The sequence below is a fragment of the Ursus maritimus genome, unplaced genomic scaffold (assembly GCF_017311325.1).
Source record: "Ursus maritimus isolate PB19 unplaced genomic scaffold, ASM1731132v1 scaffold_25, whole genome shotgun sequence".
NCBI lineage: Eukaryota > Metazoa > Chordata > Mammalia > Carnivora > Ursidae > Ursus > Ursus maritimus.
The window spans coordinates 26513542-26528114 of record NW_024425008.1 but is presented as its reverse complement, the minus strand read 5'-3'; the positions used below and the strand labels follow the sequence as shown (position 1 = coordinate 26528114).

Here is a 14573-nt window from a genome sequence, read left to right as displayed (position 1 = left end):
TCCAGCCCCAGCTAAACCAACTTTTTGTATGTCTTTCTCAGATAGCAACTGTTCCATTCCTCTTTTTGCTTAGGCCAAATTCCCTGGTAATTTCTTAGCTCCTTTCTCACACATCCCCAAGACCCATTATCTTTCCAATTTCATCTCCTATTACCCTCCTCCCATTCTCTCAGCCAGCTTTTTGTGTTTTGTGAGCACTTCTGATGTGGTCCTGCCTCAAAGCCTCTATCCTTGAAGTTCCTCTGCCTGTAAATGTTCTTCCTCCTCAGATCCTCACGGCTAGTTGCGTCGCTTCCTTTTGGTCTTAGAAGTTACCCTCTATCCAAAGTGTCAACTGCTCCCAACCCCCTGACATTTCATTCTTTTTACCTGATTTTTTTTCGCCTTCACACTTGACAGTATCTGATATGCTTATTTATTATGTTTATCATCTGGCAAATTATTAGCTCAATGTCAGCAGGAATTATTATCTGTATTATTCATTGTTATATCGTGAATGATCATAGCTGTTCCTAGCATATAGTAGATGCTCAATAATTATGTGTTGAATGAATAACTTTTTTTTAAGATTTTATTTATTTGAGAGAGAGTGAGCAAGAGAGAGAATATGAGGGGGGAGGGACAGAGGGAGAGGGAGAAGCAGACTCCCCTCTCAGCAGGGAGCTGCTGCAGGGCTCTATCCTGGGACTCTGGGATCTGACCTGAGCAGAAGGCAGACACTTAACCAACTGAGCCACCCAGGTGCTCTGAATAACTTTTTGAATAAGTTTTTTATTCTGCATGACATAGAAAAAATAAAATGCCTATCTTTCCATATCAAGAAGCTTTAAAGAATAATTGATTATGTGATTTTCTTAACTATTTAATTTTCATGCATTTATAGGTATATGGGATGTGTTAGTTTGCTAGGGCTGCCATAATCAACTCCACAGACTAGGTGGCTTAAACAATAGAAATTTATTTTCTGGTAGCTGTCAAGGCTAGAAGTCCAAGACCAAGGTTTCGGCAGGATTGAGTTCCTCTGAAGCCTCTCTCCTTGGCTTATGGATGACCATCTTTTCCCTTGGTCTTTAATGGGCTTTCCTCTATTTCTGTCTGTGTCCTAATCACCTCTTCATATAAGGACTGGTGCCTTTATAGGCACCAGTTATATTGAATTTTACCTAAAATGATCTCATTTTACCTTAATTTCCTCCTTAAAATCCCTGTGTTCAAGTATAGTCGTATTCTGAGGTACATGAATTTTAGGGTGGGGGAACACAGTTCAGTCCGTAACACGGGGTGTTGTTTCAACAATTAAAGCACTTTACATAAATTAGATCATTCTTAAAATACTTTGTCCTGAAAGTTAAATGTTTCTCATAACAGAATTTAAAATATTTCATTAAATTAAACAAATTAAAACAAAGTTTATATAACCGTATATGCCTGATACATGCATGCACACACACACACACACACACACACACACAAACACACACACACATCATTTATTGTGTACTTACTATGGATTAAGCGTTATGCTGAATGTTTTAGACAATTATCTCATTTAATCCTGATATTCTTCTTTTTATAAAGATTATTTATTTATTTATTTATTTGAGAGAGAGAGAGAGAGCGTGTGCGCGCGCACGCATGAGCTGGGGTGGGGTGAGGGGGAGGGAGAGGAGGGGGGGAAAGAATCTCAAGCAGACTGTATGCTGAGCACAGAGCCCAACGCACGGCTCCGTCTCTTGGGCCTGAGACCATGACCTAAGCTGAAACTAAGAGTCTCAACTGACTGAGTCACCCAGGCACCCCAATCCTGATATGCTTATAAGTTAGATATTATTATATTTCCTCATTTTATGTGTGATGAAACTGTGATTTAGAGAGGTTTGGTTGCTTCCCTAGAGAGCTGGGATTGGAACTCAGTTAAGTGAATTTGTGTTCTTTTTTTTTTTAAAGATTTTATTTATTTATGTGACAGAGTGACAGAGAGACAGCCAGCGAGAGAGGGAACACAGCAGGGGGAGTGGGAGAGGAAGAAGCAGGCTCATAGTGGAGGAGCCCGATGTGGGACTCGATCCCGGTACGCCGGGATCACGCCCTGAGCCGAAGGCAGACGCTTTAACGACTGCGCTACTCAGGTGCCCCAAGTGAATTTGTGTTCTTAACCACTGAATTATGGATGTTGTAAAACAGTGGAATCCAACAGAGCTGTCTGCACCATCCCAATATAGTTGCCACAAGCCACATACAGCTGTTAAGCTTTTGAAATGTGGCTGGTGTGATTGAGAAACTGTATTTTAAGTTGTATTTAATTTTAATTAATTTAAATTAAACAGCCACACATGGCTAGTTAACTACCATATTGGACAACATAGTTACAGAAGGTTACATTGTGAAAACTGAGTGTATAACTTATGCGTAAGTAATCAACAGTTTTTTAGAACAGACATGAGGTTTCCTTTATTTTGCTAAAAAATCTTTTTTTAATTTTGAAAAATAATACATGTACACGGTTTTATGCAAATAGTTCCAAAAAGGGTTGCAATGGAAACTGTTTTCCTCTGACCATAAAGCAACCACTGCTTCTGTTTTCTTTTTTTCTTCCGGTAATAGCCTATAGATACACAAATAGAACCATCCTTTAAAAAATACAAATAAGCTTTTTTTTTTTTTTTTAGATTTTATTTATTTATTTGACAGAGAGATACAGCCAGCGAGAGAGGGAACACAAGCAGGGGGAGTGGGAGAGGAAGAAGCAGGCTCCCAGCAGAGGAGCCTGATGTGGGGCTCGATCCCAGAACGCTGGGACCACGCCCTGAGCCGAAGGCAGACGCTTAATGACTGAGCCACCCAGGCGCCCCCCAAATAAGCATTTTTAAAGCAAATCACAATTAATTCTTTAAAAGATTGAAAGCAAAAGATTTTTTAAATACTAATTCATTTGATTTCACTTTTAATGCTGTGTGGCTGAGGCAGGCGGGCTATACATAAATATGTTCCTATTTTCTAGTGTGAGTCCTTACACTATACTAGATTTGAAATACATATGCTTCCATATTTAAAGTTCAGATCTTCTTTACTCTTATTTTATCTCTGAAATACTTTTACTAGCCACCAATTTAAAACCATGCATTTGAAATAGCTAATCATTTGTAAACTTAATATTGTCATGATGTGAAATTATAGTTGTAGTGTTTACCTTAGATGATAAGTAAGTCAATTTCCTACTTGAATACCATTTTTTATTAAAACAGCCTTTCTTACTCACTATATAAGTATATCATATAAAATTTATTAACACTTTATTATGCTAGATTTACAACAGTTGTAATATGATTCTTCTAAACAAAAAATTGTGGTTTTTTTTTTTTTCCATTGCAGAAAACTTAAGGATATTGTCTTTAGGAAGAAACAACATAAAGAACTTAAATGGACTGGTACGTTGTTATTTATTTCTTTAAAAAAAGCATGCACTTCTTTCCTTAATATACAAGTAATATTTGTCCATTGCAGAAACTTTACAAAATAGAAAAGCAACTGTAAAAGGTACCTATAGATCACTTACATTTTAAATATTGGTTACTTTTTTTTTTTTTTTTTTTAAAGATTTTATTTATTTATTTGACAGAGATAGAGACAGCCAGCGAGAGAGGGAACACAAGCAGGGGGAGTGGGAGAGGAAGAAGCAGGCTCATAGCGGAGGAGCCTGATGTGGGGCTCGATCCCAGAACACCGGGATCATGCCCTGAGCCGAAGGCAAACGCTTAACCGCTGTGCCACCCAGGCGCCCCTGGGTACTTTTTTTTTTAAGATTTATTTATTTATTTGAGGGAGAGAAAGTGCAGGGGGAGGGGCAGAGAGTCACAGGCAGACTCTGCGCTGAGCAGAGCCTGAGGTGGGGCTCTGTCGCGACCCTGAGATCACGACCTCAGCCAAAACCAAGAGTTGGATGCTTAACTGACTACACCACCCAGGCACCTCATAAATATTGCTAATATTTTGATTGTCCTCTTTCTTGCTTTTTTTCTATCCTTGAAATCATACTATACATATTGTTTTGCATCTCTTTTTTTTACTAATATATAAATATCATTTTTTTTCATGTTATTCATTCATTTAACAAATTCATTTAGTATATTTCCTGAATGGCTACTTTAAGCCCGGTGCTGTTCTAGATATTAAAGATACAGAAGAGTATGAAATGAAGTCCTTGCTCTCCTGGAACTTCCATTACAATAGAGGGAGGCAGACTAGAAAATATTTATATAGCACATATAAAATAGATTGTATAATACAGGTGGTGATGAAAGCAATGAAGAAAAGCAAGGCATATACAAGAGCATAGATGGATGGGAGGTGAGGATGTAAGCTATAGAGCTGACCAAGGGACTGGTGCTCCAGACTGAGGTGGAACAACAAATGCAAATGTCCTGAAACTGAAGCTGCTTGATATGCTTAAGTAAGAGCAGAAGAGTTGAATGAGGGGGGAAGTCGTCCTCAGTGAGGTTGGAAAGGGAGCCAGGAACCAGCCCACATGGAACCTTATAGATCATGATAAGATTTTGCATTTTTTTCCCAGATGGCGTGCATAGCCATTGGAGGTTCTTGATCACAGGATGTAACTTAAGTTTTTTTTTTATTTGAAGATTTTATTTATTTGAGAGAGCACGCGTATGTGCACACGTGCAGGGGGAGGGACAGAGGGAGAGGAAGAGAAGCAGACTCCCCGCTGAGCGCAGAGCCCGCCTAGTGCTTAATCTCACAACCCTAAAATCATGACCTGAGCTGAAATCAACAGTTGGACACTTAACTGAGTGAGCCACCCAGGTGCCCCGTAACTTAAGTTTTTAAAATAATTTTCAACCATATCCTTTTTTAATAACAGCATAATATTCTATTTTACTGATTTACCATAATTTAAGTCAGTTACTTATTACTCATTATTTCTAGTTTGGAGTTGTTACAATAAATGCTATTATGAATCTCCTTTTAGCTATATTATTACATACATCTGTGAATAATTCTTTGGATAAATTCCTTGAAATGGAATTGCTGGGTCAAAAGGTATGAATTTCTTTTAAGGCTTCTGTAGCATATTATCAGGTTACCCTTTGAAAGTTTATAACAATTTATATTTCTAACAGTAGTGTATGAGGTCTCCTATTTCCCCTTACCAGACTGGGGATTTAAAATTTTTAAAAGTTTTGGGGCGCCTGGGTAGCGCAGTCGTTAAAGCGTCTGCCTTCGGCTCAGGGCGTGATCCTGGCGATCTGGGATCGAGTCCCACATCAGGCTCCTCCGCTATGAGCCTGCTTCTTCCTCTCCCACTCCCCCTGCTGTGTTCCCTCTCTCGCTGGCTGTCTCTCTGTCACATAAATAAATAAAATCTTTAAAAAAATAAAATAAAATTTTTAAAAGTTTTTGACAGTGTATTTTATTTGTATATTTATTGGCCATTTGAATTTCCTTGCAAAGAAGTTGAAACAATATTGTAAATGTCGGCAATTTCAGGAATGATAAAGCCAATGTCTTTTTCTTGTATCTGTTCCCAAAAAGACAATAATTGTTTAATTTAATTTTATTTTAGATTTTATTTATTTATTTGAGAGAGAGCAAGCAAGCTAGCATGAGCATGGGGGAGGGGAAGCAGGAAAGGAAGAAGCAGGCTTCCTTCCCACTGAGCAGAGAGCCCAACGTGGGGCTCCATCCCAGAACCCTGGGATCATGACCTGAGCTGAAGGCAGGTGCTTATCGAATGAACCACCTAGGTACCCCAACAATAATTTTTTTAAAAGTGCTTACTGTTAGGGGCGCCTAGGTGGCTCAGTCGTTAAGCGTCTGCCTTTGGCTCAGGGCGTGATCCCAGCAGTCTGGGATCGATCCCCACATCAGGCTCCTCAGCTGGGAGCCTGCATCTTCCTCTCCCACTCCCCCTCCTTGTGTTCCCTCTCTCACTGGCTGTCTCTATCTCTGTCAAATAAATAAATAAAATCTAAAAAAAAAATAAATAAATAAGTGTTTACTGTTAAATAATTTATAAACGTTCTGAAATTTTTTATGACTCTGACCTTTTCCCCTCACCACCCCCCTCCCCCAATAAGTCTGGCTTGTGCTTCATAAGAACCAGCGGGGTTGAATCTGCAATGCTTCTCAGCAATAACCTCGCCAAACCAGACAGGCTGAAATGGCCATCCCCTCATTGCAGAGGCAACTCTAATACCTGAACAGGTGTCAGTGTTCAGAGTTGTAATTTTGGAATTATCTTGAACTATGTTTACTTACCCACATGAAGTGTTACTAATAAACTTATAAAATACTTGGAAATTCTTAGAGATTACATGCTGGAGTTAAATAAAGGAAGTTTTCTCCCTCAAAATAATAACCAGTAGATGAATTGTGTGCTTGCTAGTTGGATATGATAAGTGAGATCCTTAAAGATCTGTAAAATGAAATTGTTTTTGATGTTCTAAATGACTGATTAAAGATATTTTGTCTTCTCTCCGTTCTTCTGGGCCTTAGATGGTAAAAATGTCAAGTATAGAGACATTATTCATAACGGGTACAATGCTAATTTGTAGTACAAAAGTTCAGAATTAATTATACTTCAGGCTAAACATTACTTTGAACTATCTGTAAAGGAAGAGTTTGCAAGTAAACATGCTCCAAAATTTTGGGGATCAGTACGACGGATACTTGATGTTCCCCCAGGTATTTACAGAGCACCAGATTCTCAAGTATTGCTGTAGTATATTTCTCCCATAAAATATAACCTATACCTAGAAACCACAAAGAAATTATACATATAGGATTAAAGGCACGTATTGCATGGAGCACTGGGTGTTATACGCAAACAGTGACTCATGGAACACTACATCAAAAACTAATGATGGACTGTATGGTGACTAACATAACTTAATAACAATTTAAAAAAAAATAAAGGCATGTATAGAGATATTATCTAGCTGAACCATCACTTGCTTAGATCTGTTCCCTTTCTATAGACTTCTCTCAATACCAACCAGCAGTTTTTTTCCCCAGGGTGTGTGTGTGTGTACACGTACATGTACGTGTGTATACCATGTATACACCATTTTACCAGTCCAGAAGCTTTACTACTTATGCATAGACAAAAGAAAGATAAATTGCATAGGGCTATCGATGCTGGGCTTCAGGTAGGTTCACATACTAACTGATTTATTCACCTAGACACACCAGCCTCAAAGCATGACTTAGAATAGCTGCCTTGGTAAGTTACAAATGACTAATATGTAAAACCTGGAATGTTTAATTGAAGGAAAGGAGTCTATTTAAAAGTACTTAGGAAAACTAACAAGGTACATCACAAGGCCATTTGTATATACGATCTGGTCTCTGCCTTCCTTTCAGATCTCATTCCATATTACTCTTCTTTCTAGTTGGTAATCTCCAGCCACCGGTCTTTCTCTTCCTTGAACACACCGAGTCTGTTCCCACCTGAAGACCTCTGTACTTGCTATTCCCTCTGCCTTCACAACTCTGTTCCTTTAGATTTCTACATTACTGGCCTTCACACTTCAGCGTAGATGTCACCTCCACAAAAGTGTCCCAGCCGCCATATATCTAAAGTAGCCCTCTAGGCATTAACTCTCACCACTTAACAATTTTCTGCATCTTATTATCTGAAATTTTCATTTGTTTGTTCTCTGTCTCTCTGTCATGTCACACACACACACACACACACACACACACACACATACACGAATCCTAATGAGTACCTTAGTTTTGTTCATCAGCATCTGTATTAGTGCTTGATATGTGTAGTAGGCACTCTGTCAATATTTACATGCAGTTTTCAGATTTTATTTTTAAGTAATCTCTACATCCAACATGGGGCTCGAACTCACAACCCCGAGATCAAGAGCCATATATTCCTCCATCTGAGACAGCTAGGGACCCGAATTTTCAGAATTATTAAATGTATTTTCTCTTAGTTTATCCCTTGTCTTTATACTTTATTTGTAGTTGTCAAATGGAATTTTAAATTTTGTCAAATTTATTTGTCAAACTTTATGACTTTTGTGTTTTGTATCTTAATAGAAGGTCTTTACTTCTATATTATAAAAATAGTCTTGTATTTTCTTCTGGTACTTCTATAGTTTTTTTAAGTATAAATTTTTAAAGTTTATATCTTTAATCCATCTGGAGTGTATTTTTATATGTTGCATGAGGCAGGTATCAAACCTATTTTTTTTTCCTTCAAATGGTTAACCATATATTGAAAAATCTCCTTTTCCCACTGTAAATGCCACCTACTAAACTCTGTATGCATGGGTGGGTTCCTGGATGGCCAAGTTTCTTTCTGTTTGTTGTTTTACTTGTGTTTTCCAGCTCCAATATCATGGTGCTTGCATTTTCTTTAGCTTTATAATATGTTTTGATATCTATTTGGATTAGTCCTCTTTCTTTGTTCAAAATGTTTGTTGGCTTTTCTTAGACATTTACTCTTCAAGAGAAACTCGAAAATCTGTTTACCAAGTTCACAAAAATAAATTCCCATTGGAAGTCTTAGAATTACATTGAACTTATAGATTGATTTGGAGAAACTTGATATCTTTATAATATTGAGACTTCCCTTACAGGCAGATGTATTCAGATTTTTTGTGTCTTTCAGTAGAATTTTAGTTTTAATCCCTGTTAGGCCTGTATACTTCTTACAAAAATGTATTCCTAGGTAATTTTTAGCTTTTGTTGCTATGATGAATGATATAATTTCTCTCTAATTACTTCCTGTTTATAATATAAAAACTTTGTTTTTGTATATTTGTAATCAATTGCCTACAAATAGTTCTTAACTGTTTATGAATCAGATCTTCCTAAAGACTTCTAAGCAACATTATGTTATCTGAATTCATTACTTTATATAAAAAGTGAACAATAATAACAATAACCATCATTTTATGTGGTCCAAAATGGAGGTTTTACAGCACTTCATTAAGCCCTTCCCATTCCTATAGTTTCCAACGTAATACTATTTACAGAACACTTTTTTTTTTTTGCTTTCAATACTCATAATGGTTTGTTGACCTCAAAGAGTCATAAACTTCACTTATTTATTTTTTAATCGTAAACTTCAATAGCTGAAAGGGATCTTAGAGCACTTCTTGTCCAACCTCCTCATTTTTTTCCCTTTTTCAAAATTGTGGCAAAATACACATAACATAAAATTTACCATGGTAACCATTTTTAAGTGTACAGTTCAATGGTATTAGGTATATTTGTATTATTGTGGAACTATCAATGCTATCCATCTCCAGAACTCTCTTCAGCTGGTAAAACTGCACCTCTGTACCCCTTGAACAATAACTTCCTTGTCTTCTCCCCTCAGCTCTAAAACCCCCACTCTACTTTCTATCTCTATGAATGTGACTACTATACGTACCTCTTGTAAGTGGAATCATACAGTATTTGTCTTCATGTGATTGGCTTATTTCGCTTAGCGTAATGTCCTCAAGGTTCATTTATGTTGTAGCATATATCAGAATTTCTTTCCATTTTAAGGACAGATAATATTCTATTGTATGTATATACCATATTTTGTTTTGTTTATCCATTCACCCGTTGATGGACCCTTGGGTTGTTTCCACCCTTTAACTATTGTAAATAATGCTTCTGTGAACATGGGTATCCAAAAATCTCTTCAAAACTCTGCTTCCAGTTCTTTCAGGTGTATGCTCAGAAGCAGAAATAGCAGAACGCCTGGGTGGCTCAGTTCGTTAAACAGCTGCCTTCAGCTCAGGTCATGATCCCAGGGTTCTGGGGTCGAGTCCCGCATTGGGTTCCTTCCTTAGTGGGAGCCTGCTTCTCCCTCTGCCTGCCACTCCCCCTGCTTGTGCGTGCTCTCTCTGTCAGATAAATAAATAAAATCTTTTAAAAAAAAAAAAAAAGAAGTGGGAATCCTGGATCATATATTTTTAATTTTTGGAGGAATCACCAAACTGTTTTTTGTAGTAGCTGTACCATTCCCACCACTAGTGCACAAGGGTTCCAGTTTCTTCATATACTTGTCAACACTTGTTATTTTCCATTTACTTGATAGTAGCCATCCTAATGAGTGTGAAATGTTATCTCAATATGCCAACCTCATTTTACAGAGTAAGAAACTAGGAGGAGGAATGATTTGTTCACATGCAGAAACAGACCAGTTTGCTAAATACCTGTTTACTCCATGTTCAGTTCTCCAAAGAGCCAGTGTATTTAACGACAGATTTCATTGAACTGATTTACACAAACTTAGCCAGGTTTTACTGGCTGATAGTTACCAGATTGCTTCACCAAAATCCTATCATTATTACCTACTTACAAATATATAGAAAACTGTGTTGCTTGGAATGGTTTCAACACCTTTAAAATTTTTCTGTAAAGTTTTATTTAGTCTTAACATACAGCTGTTTCATCTCAGCTATTGTTTTTGTCAGTCCATCTTTGTAGAATATTAGTTTCATAATTTAGACACTAATCACTTCTCAAATGATTAGAACACATAAAAATAGTAATCTAATTGAGCTGGTTAGCAAATCCTTACATTTACATAAGTACAATAAACAGTGGAATAGATAGAAAATGTATTGAAAAAACTATGTTCTGGGCATCCAAAATCTATACATTTGCAAGTCAGTATACATACATAAGAAATTCTCATTCCACAAAGTCATATTGCCAAGGAAAGAAAAGTCCCCAATCGCACTGCAATTTGGCAATGGCAAAACAGCTACATCCAAATGGCTGAAAACTAAACTAAAACTAAATGAGTACTTGAATGAATAAAACATCACAGACATCTTCAAAAGTTATCCTATCTAAAGGAATTTCTTTTTTTTTTAATATTTTATTTATTTATTCGACCGAGATAGAGACAGCCAGCGAGAGAGGGAACACAAGCAGGGGGAGTGGGAGAGGAAGAAGCAGGCTCCCAGGGAGGAGCCTGATGTGGGGCTCGATCCCATAACTCCAGGATCACGCCCTGAGCCGAAGGCAGACGCTTAACCGCTGTGCCACCCAGGCGCCCCTATCTAAAGGAATTTCTATCCTGTCTTATCCTATCTAAAACAAATTGCTATAATTTATAAGTAGTTAAACAGTTTTTCAGTAAATCAGTGAAAGAGTAAATTCAGCAAATTGGCTCTTGGGAGAATTGACCAACTTGCCTATGCGAAATTGACCGAGAGTCCTCTCCTGCACATGTAAAACAAAGCTAAGCCGCAGAACCCAGAATTGAGCCTAAGTCTTCTAATCCATATTTAGTCAGTATTTTTCCTGCCACCTCACACTTTCTAAATTGGAGACATGAGTTGAATGGAGATGCAGTGAGATGAAATGTATGCAATACAGTTCAAATTATTTGAAGACTGATTCCCCTCTTCTGAAAGATAGGATACATTAATTAGGTCCTTTGGGAGAAGATATCAGAATACTACTAGGTGAGGGGGTTTGGTTAAATCACAAAGTTCTGATATATGTGTGCCAGGATAGACTGATTTAAAAGGTTTTTTGTTTTTGTTTTTTTTACTTTGAAATTGTTGTTTCTTCTACCCAGAAAGTTGAAACTATGATAAATTTTGGGAGTTGGGGTGACACACAGACTACTTCAGGCCACTCCCTTCTCGGCTTCCCCCTGGTTCCACCAGAATGGAAAATGCACTAAGGATCTTTATCCAGGGTACACTTATTTTCCCTGCAGTCTTTGGAGGGAAAGTTACCAGGACATAGACCTAGCCCCACATTCTAGAGGTTACCATGTGGATGTAGGTAAATTCTTTTGGGATAAGAGGGAATTGAGCATGTAATTGGTCCTGCCTAACACTTTTTTTTTACGGGGGGACAGGCAGGAGGGTAGGGAGAGAGAGAATCCCAAGCTGGCTTCCTGCCCAGCGCGGAACCTGATGCGTGACTTGATCTCACAACCCTGAGATCATCACCTGAGCCGAAATCAAGAGTCAGGCGCTTAACTGACTCAGTCACCCAGGTGCCCCTCATTTCTTTTTTATGAAGAGAAATAATCATTACATTTTGTCTTATGTCTATAAAAGAAGGAAGAGTCTTTTTACCACCATTGATTATATGTAGCATTTAAGAGCCATTATAATCTTTATACCATAGTGGAAAGACTATGGGTTTTAAACTGAATTTTATACATTAAAAAAACAAGAGGATGGATAGATAGTGGATGGATAGATGGACAGATATGCGATAGGAAAAGAATAGGAAAATGTTAATGGTAGAATCTGGGTAGTAGATACATAGGTATTTGTTATAAGATTCTTTCAACTTTTTGTGTTTGAAAGTTTCCATAGTAAATATTGAAACAAAAACCCTGAAATTTAGACCTACCTTTATTATTTGATAGCATTGTGATCTTAGAAAATACCTTTAATCTTTCTATAATAGAAATCAAATAACCTGCTTTGCCTATCTTAAATGTTATAAGGATCAAATCATATAATGTACAGGGAAATAATTTGAAATCTGTGCAATTCAATAGAGGTGATAAAATAGGGCTATTATTTCCCCTTTTGGTGATTTCAGGAGCTATTTTTAGTTCAAATCAGTTTGAAGAGAGGAAGAAAATGTTGTACTTACCTTTTTAATGAGAAAAACTCCCACATAGCCTTCAGCCCTCCTGCCAGTGGACAGGTGGGTTTCAGTTCTCTCTGAAGGCCATCGTCTTTATGTTTATAAGAAAGGGGACAGAGGAAAAGTTTAAAAATAAGCTTGTAAACCAAATTGCTTTCTTTTTCAGGAAGCAGTAGGGGACACGTTAGAAGAACTGTGGATCTCCTACAATTTTATTGAGAAGTTGAAAGGGATCCATGTAATGAAGAAATTGAAGATTCTCTACATGTCTAATAACCTAGTGAAAGACTGGGGTAAGCTGAAGCTGGCTCTTTGCTAACCTTCTACCTCCAGTTTAGAGAAAATAGCCCAACAGAGAACAAGATGCAAAACGGGGACATTCTTCCTAAGCACACAGGGAAATAGCTGTAGGAGTTCCTGTCTTTCAGCTGAATGCTTGAAATTTACATTTAAATATTTACTTAAAATAATTATAATTGAATAGATCCTGATCCTATTCATCATGGAAAAATTAAATTATTGTTCAGAGGCTGAATGGAATCAGTCTAAGTTTAATAATTCTTGGGTGGAAGATGTATTTGCTGTCTGTATGACTTCGTTTTTTTATAGTACATTATTCATTCAGCATTTACTAAAGCCCTATTAAGTGTCATGAACTGCGCCAGCCTCTTGAGATATATAGTTGAATAGGATACTGTCCCTACCTTCAAGGAATTCACAACTTAGTGGAAAAAAGAGTAGTTTATAAAATAATAATTATTAAACTGTGTAATGAGTTCTTCCATAGGTATGTGAATGTGTTGATTTGAGAAATCAAAGATGAGGGACGCCTGGACGGCTTGGTCAGTTAAGTGTCGGATTCTTGGTTTCAGCTCAGGTCATGAGCTCAGGGTTGTGAGATCTAGCCCTGCAGGCTCTGTGCTCAGTGCGGAGTCTGTTTAAGACTGTCTCCCTCTCCCTCTGCCCCTGCACCCCTCTCTCTCTCTCAAATAAATCTTTTTTTTTTTTTTTTTTTAAAAGAAGAATTCAAAGATGGGTGCCTGGGTGGCTCAGTCGATTAAGCTTCCGACTCTTGATTTCAGCTTAGGTCTTGATCTCAGCGTCATGGGATTGAGCCCCACATCAGGCTCCACGTTCCGTGGAGAGTCTGCTTGAGATTCTGTGTCTCCCTCTCCCTCTGTCCCCCACCCCACGCTCACTTGCTCTCTCTTTCTCTCAAATAAATAAATAAATAGATGAGGGAATGGGTAGAGACAAAAGCTGGACGTATCCCTGGAGAGCGATACATTGGTCTTTGTGATTCTGAACTTCATCCCCTTTTCTCAGTCCATCCTTAGGGAGCATAAAGGTAGGAGAGATAGGTCTTCTTTTTTCTTCCCTTTCCGTAATGTCTTCAGAGAATGACGTCATATGGTATAATTTCCCTTACTTACTTCAAAATCTTAATCAATAAATTGTTCTGAATAGTCACAGACTGAGGGCTAGTGATACTGGAGTTCAACCCCAAAAATCATAACAGGAGAGCTTGCCGTTTTAATATGGGATGTATTCTTTGTACTTGTAGCTGAATTTGTGAAGCTGGCAGAATTGCCGTGCCTGGAAGACCTGGTGTTTGTAGGCAATCCCTTGGAAGAGAAGCATTCTGCTGATGGGAACTGGATTGAAGAGGCGACCAAGAGAGTTCCCAAACTGAAAAAGCTGGATGGTGAGTGACTCTGGGCCAGCTTGGGGCAATGCTTTCTAGGCATAAGGATTGAATTTGTGACATGGAATCATGAAAAGGAGCAAAACTAAAAAAGAAATGGTTGTCTCTCATCTCCAAAGCCCTTTCTTTCCATAGGAAATTTTATAGTCTGGGTTTGAGCCAGGATGAGATGAAAACCTCCGAGGATGCTTAGACTGGTATAAGATCATCCCTAAACCAGAAACTTTTAAGAAAGCTGGGCTTGGGGCGCCTGGGTAGCGCAGTCGTT

General features: G+C 37.9%; 1 protein-coding gene across 1 annotated transcript in view; it reads left to right on the top strand.

Moving 5' to 3' along the window:
- Window positions 1-14573, top strand: part of DNAL1 (dynein axonemal light chain 1) — a 40041-nt gene that overhangs the window by 15522 nt on the left and 9946 nt on the right. The window contains exons 5-7 of the mRNA XM_008699943.2: window positions 3373-3428; window positions 12767-12893; window positions 14165-14305. Of these exons, the coding sequence (XP_008698165.1) occupies window positions 3373-3428; window positions 12767-12893; window positions 14165-14305 (324 nt within the window). The remainder of the gene's footprint in view (window positions 1-3372; window positions 3429-12766; window positions 12894-14164; window positions 14306-14573) is intronic.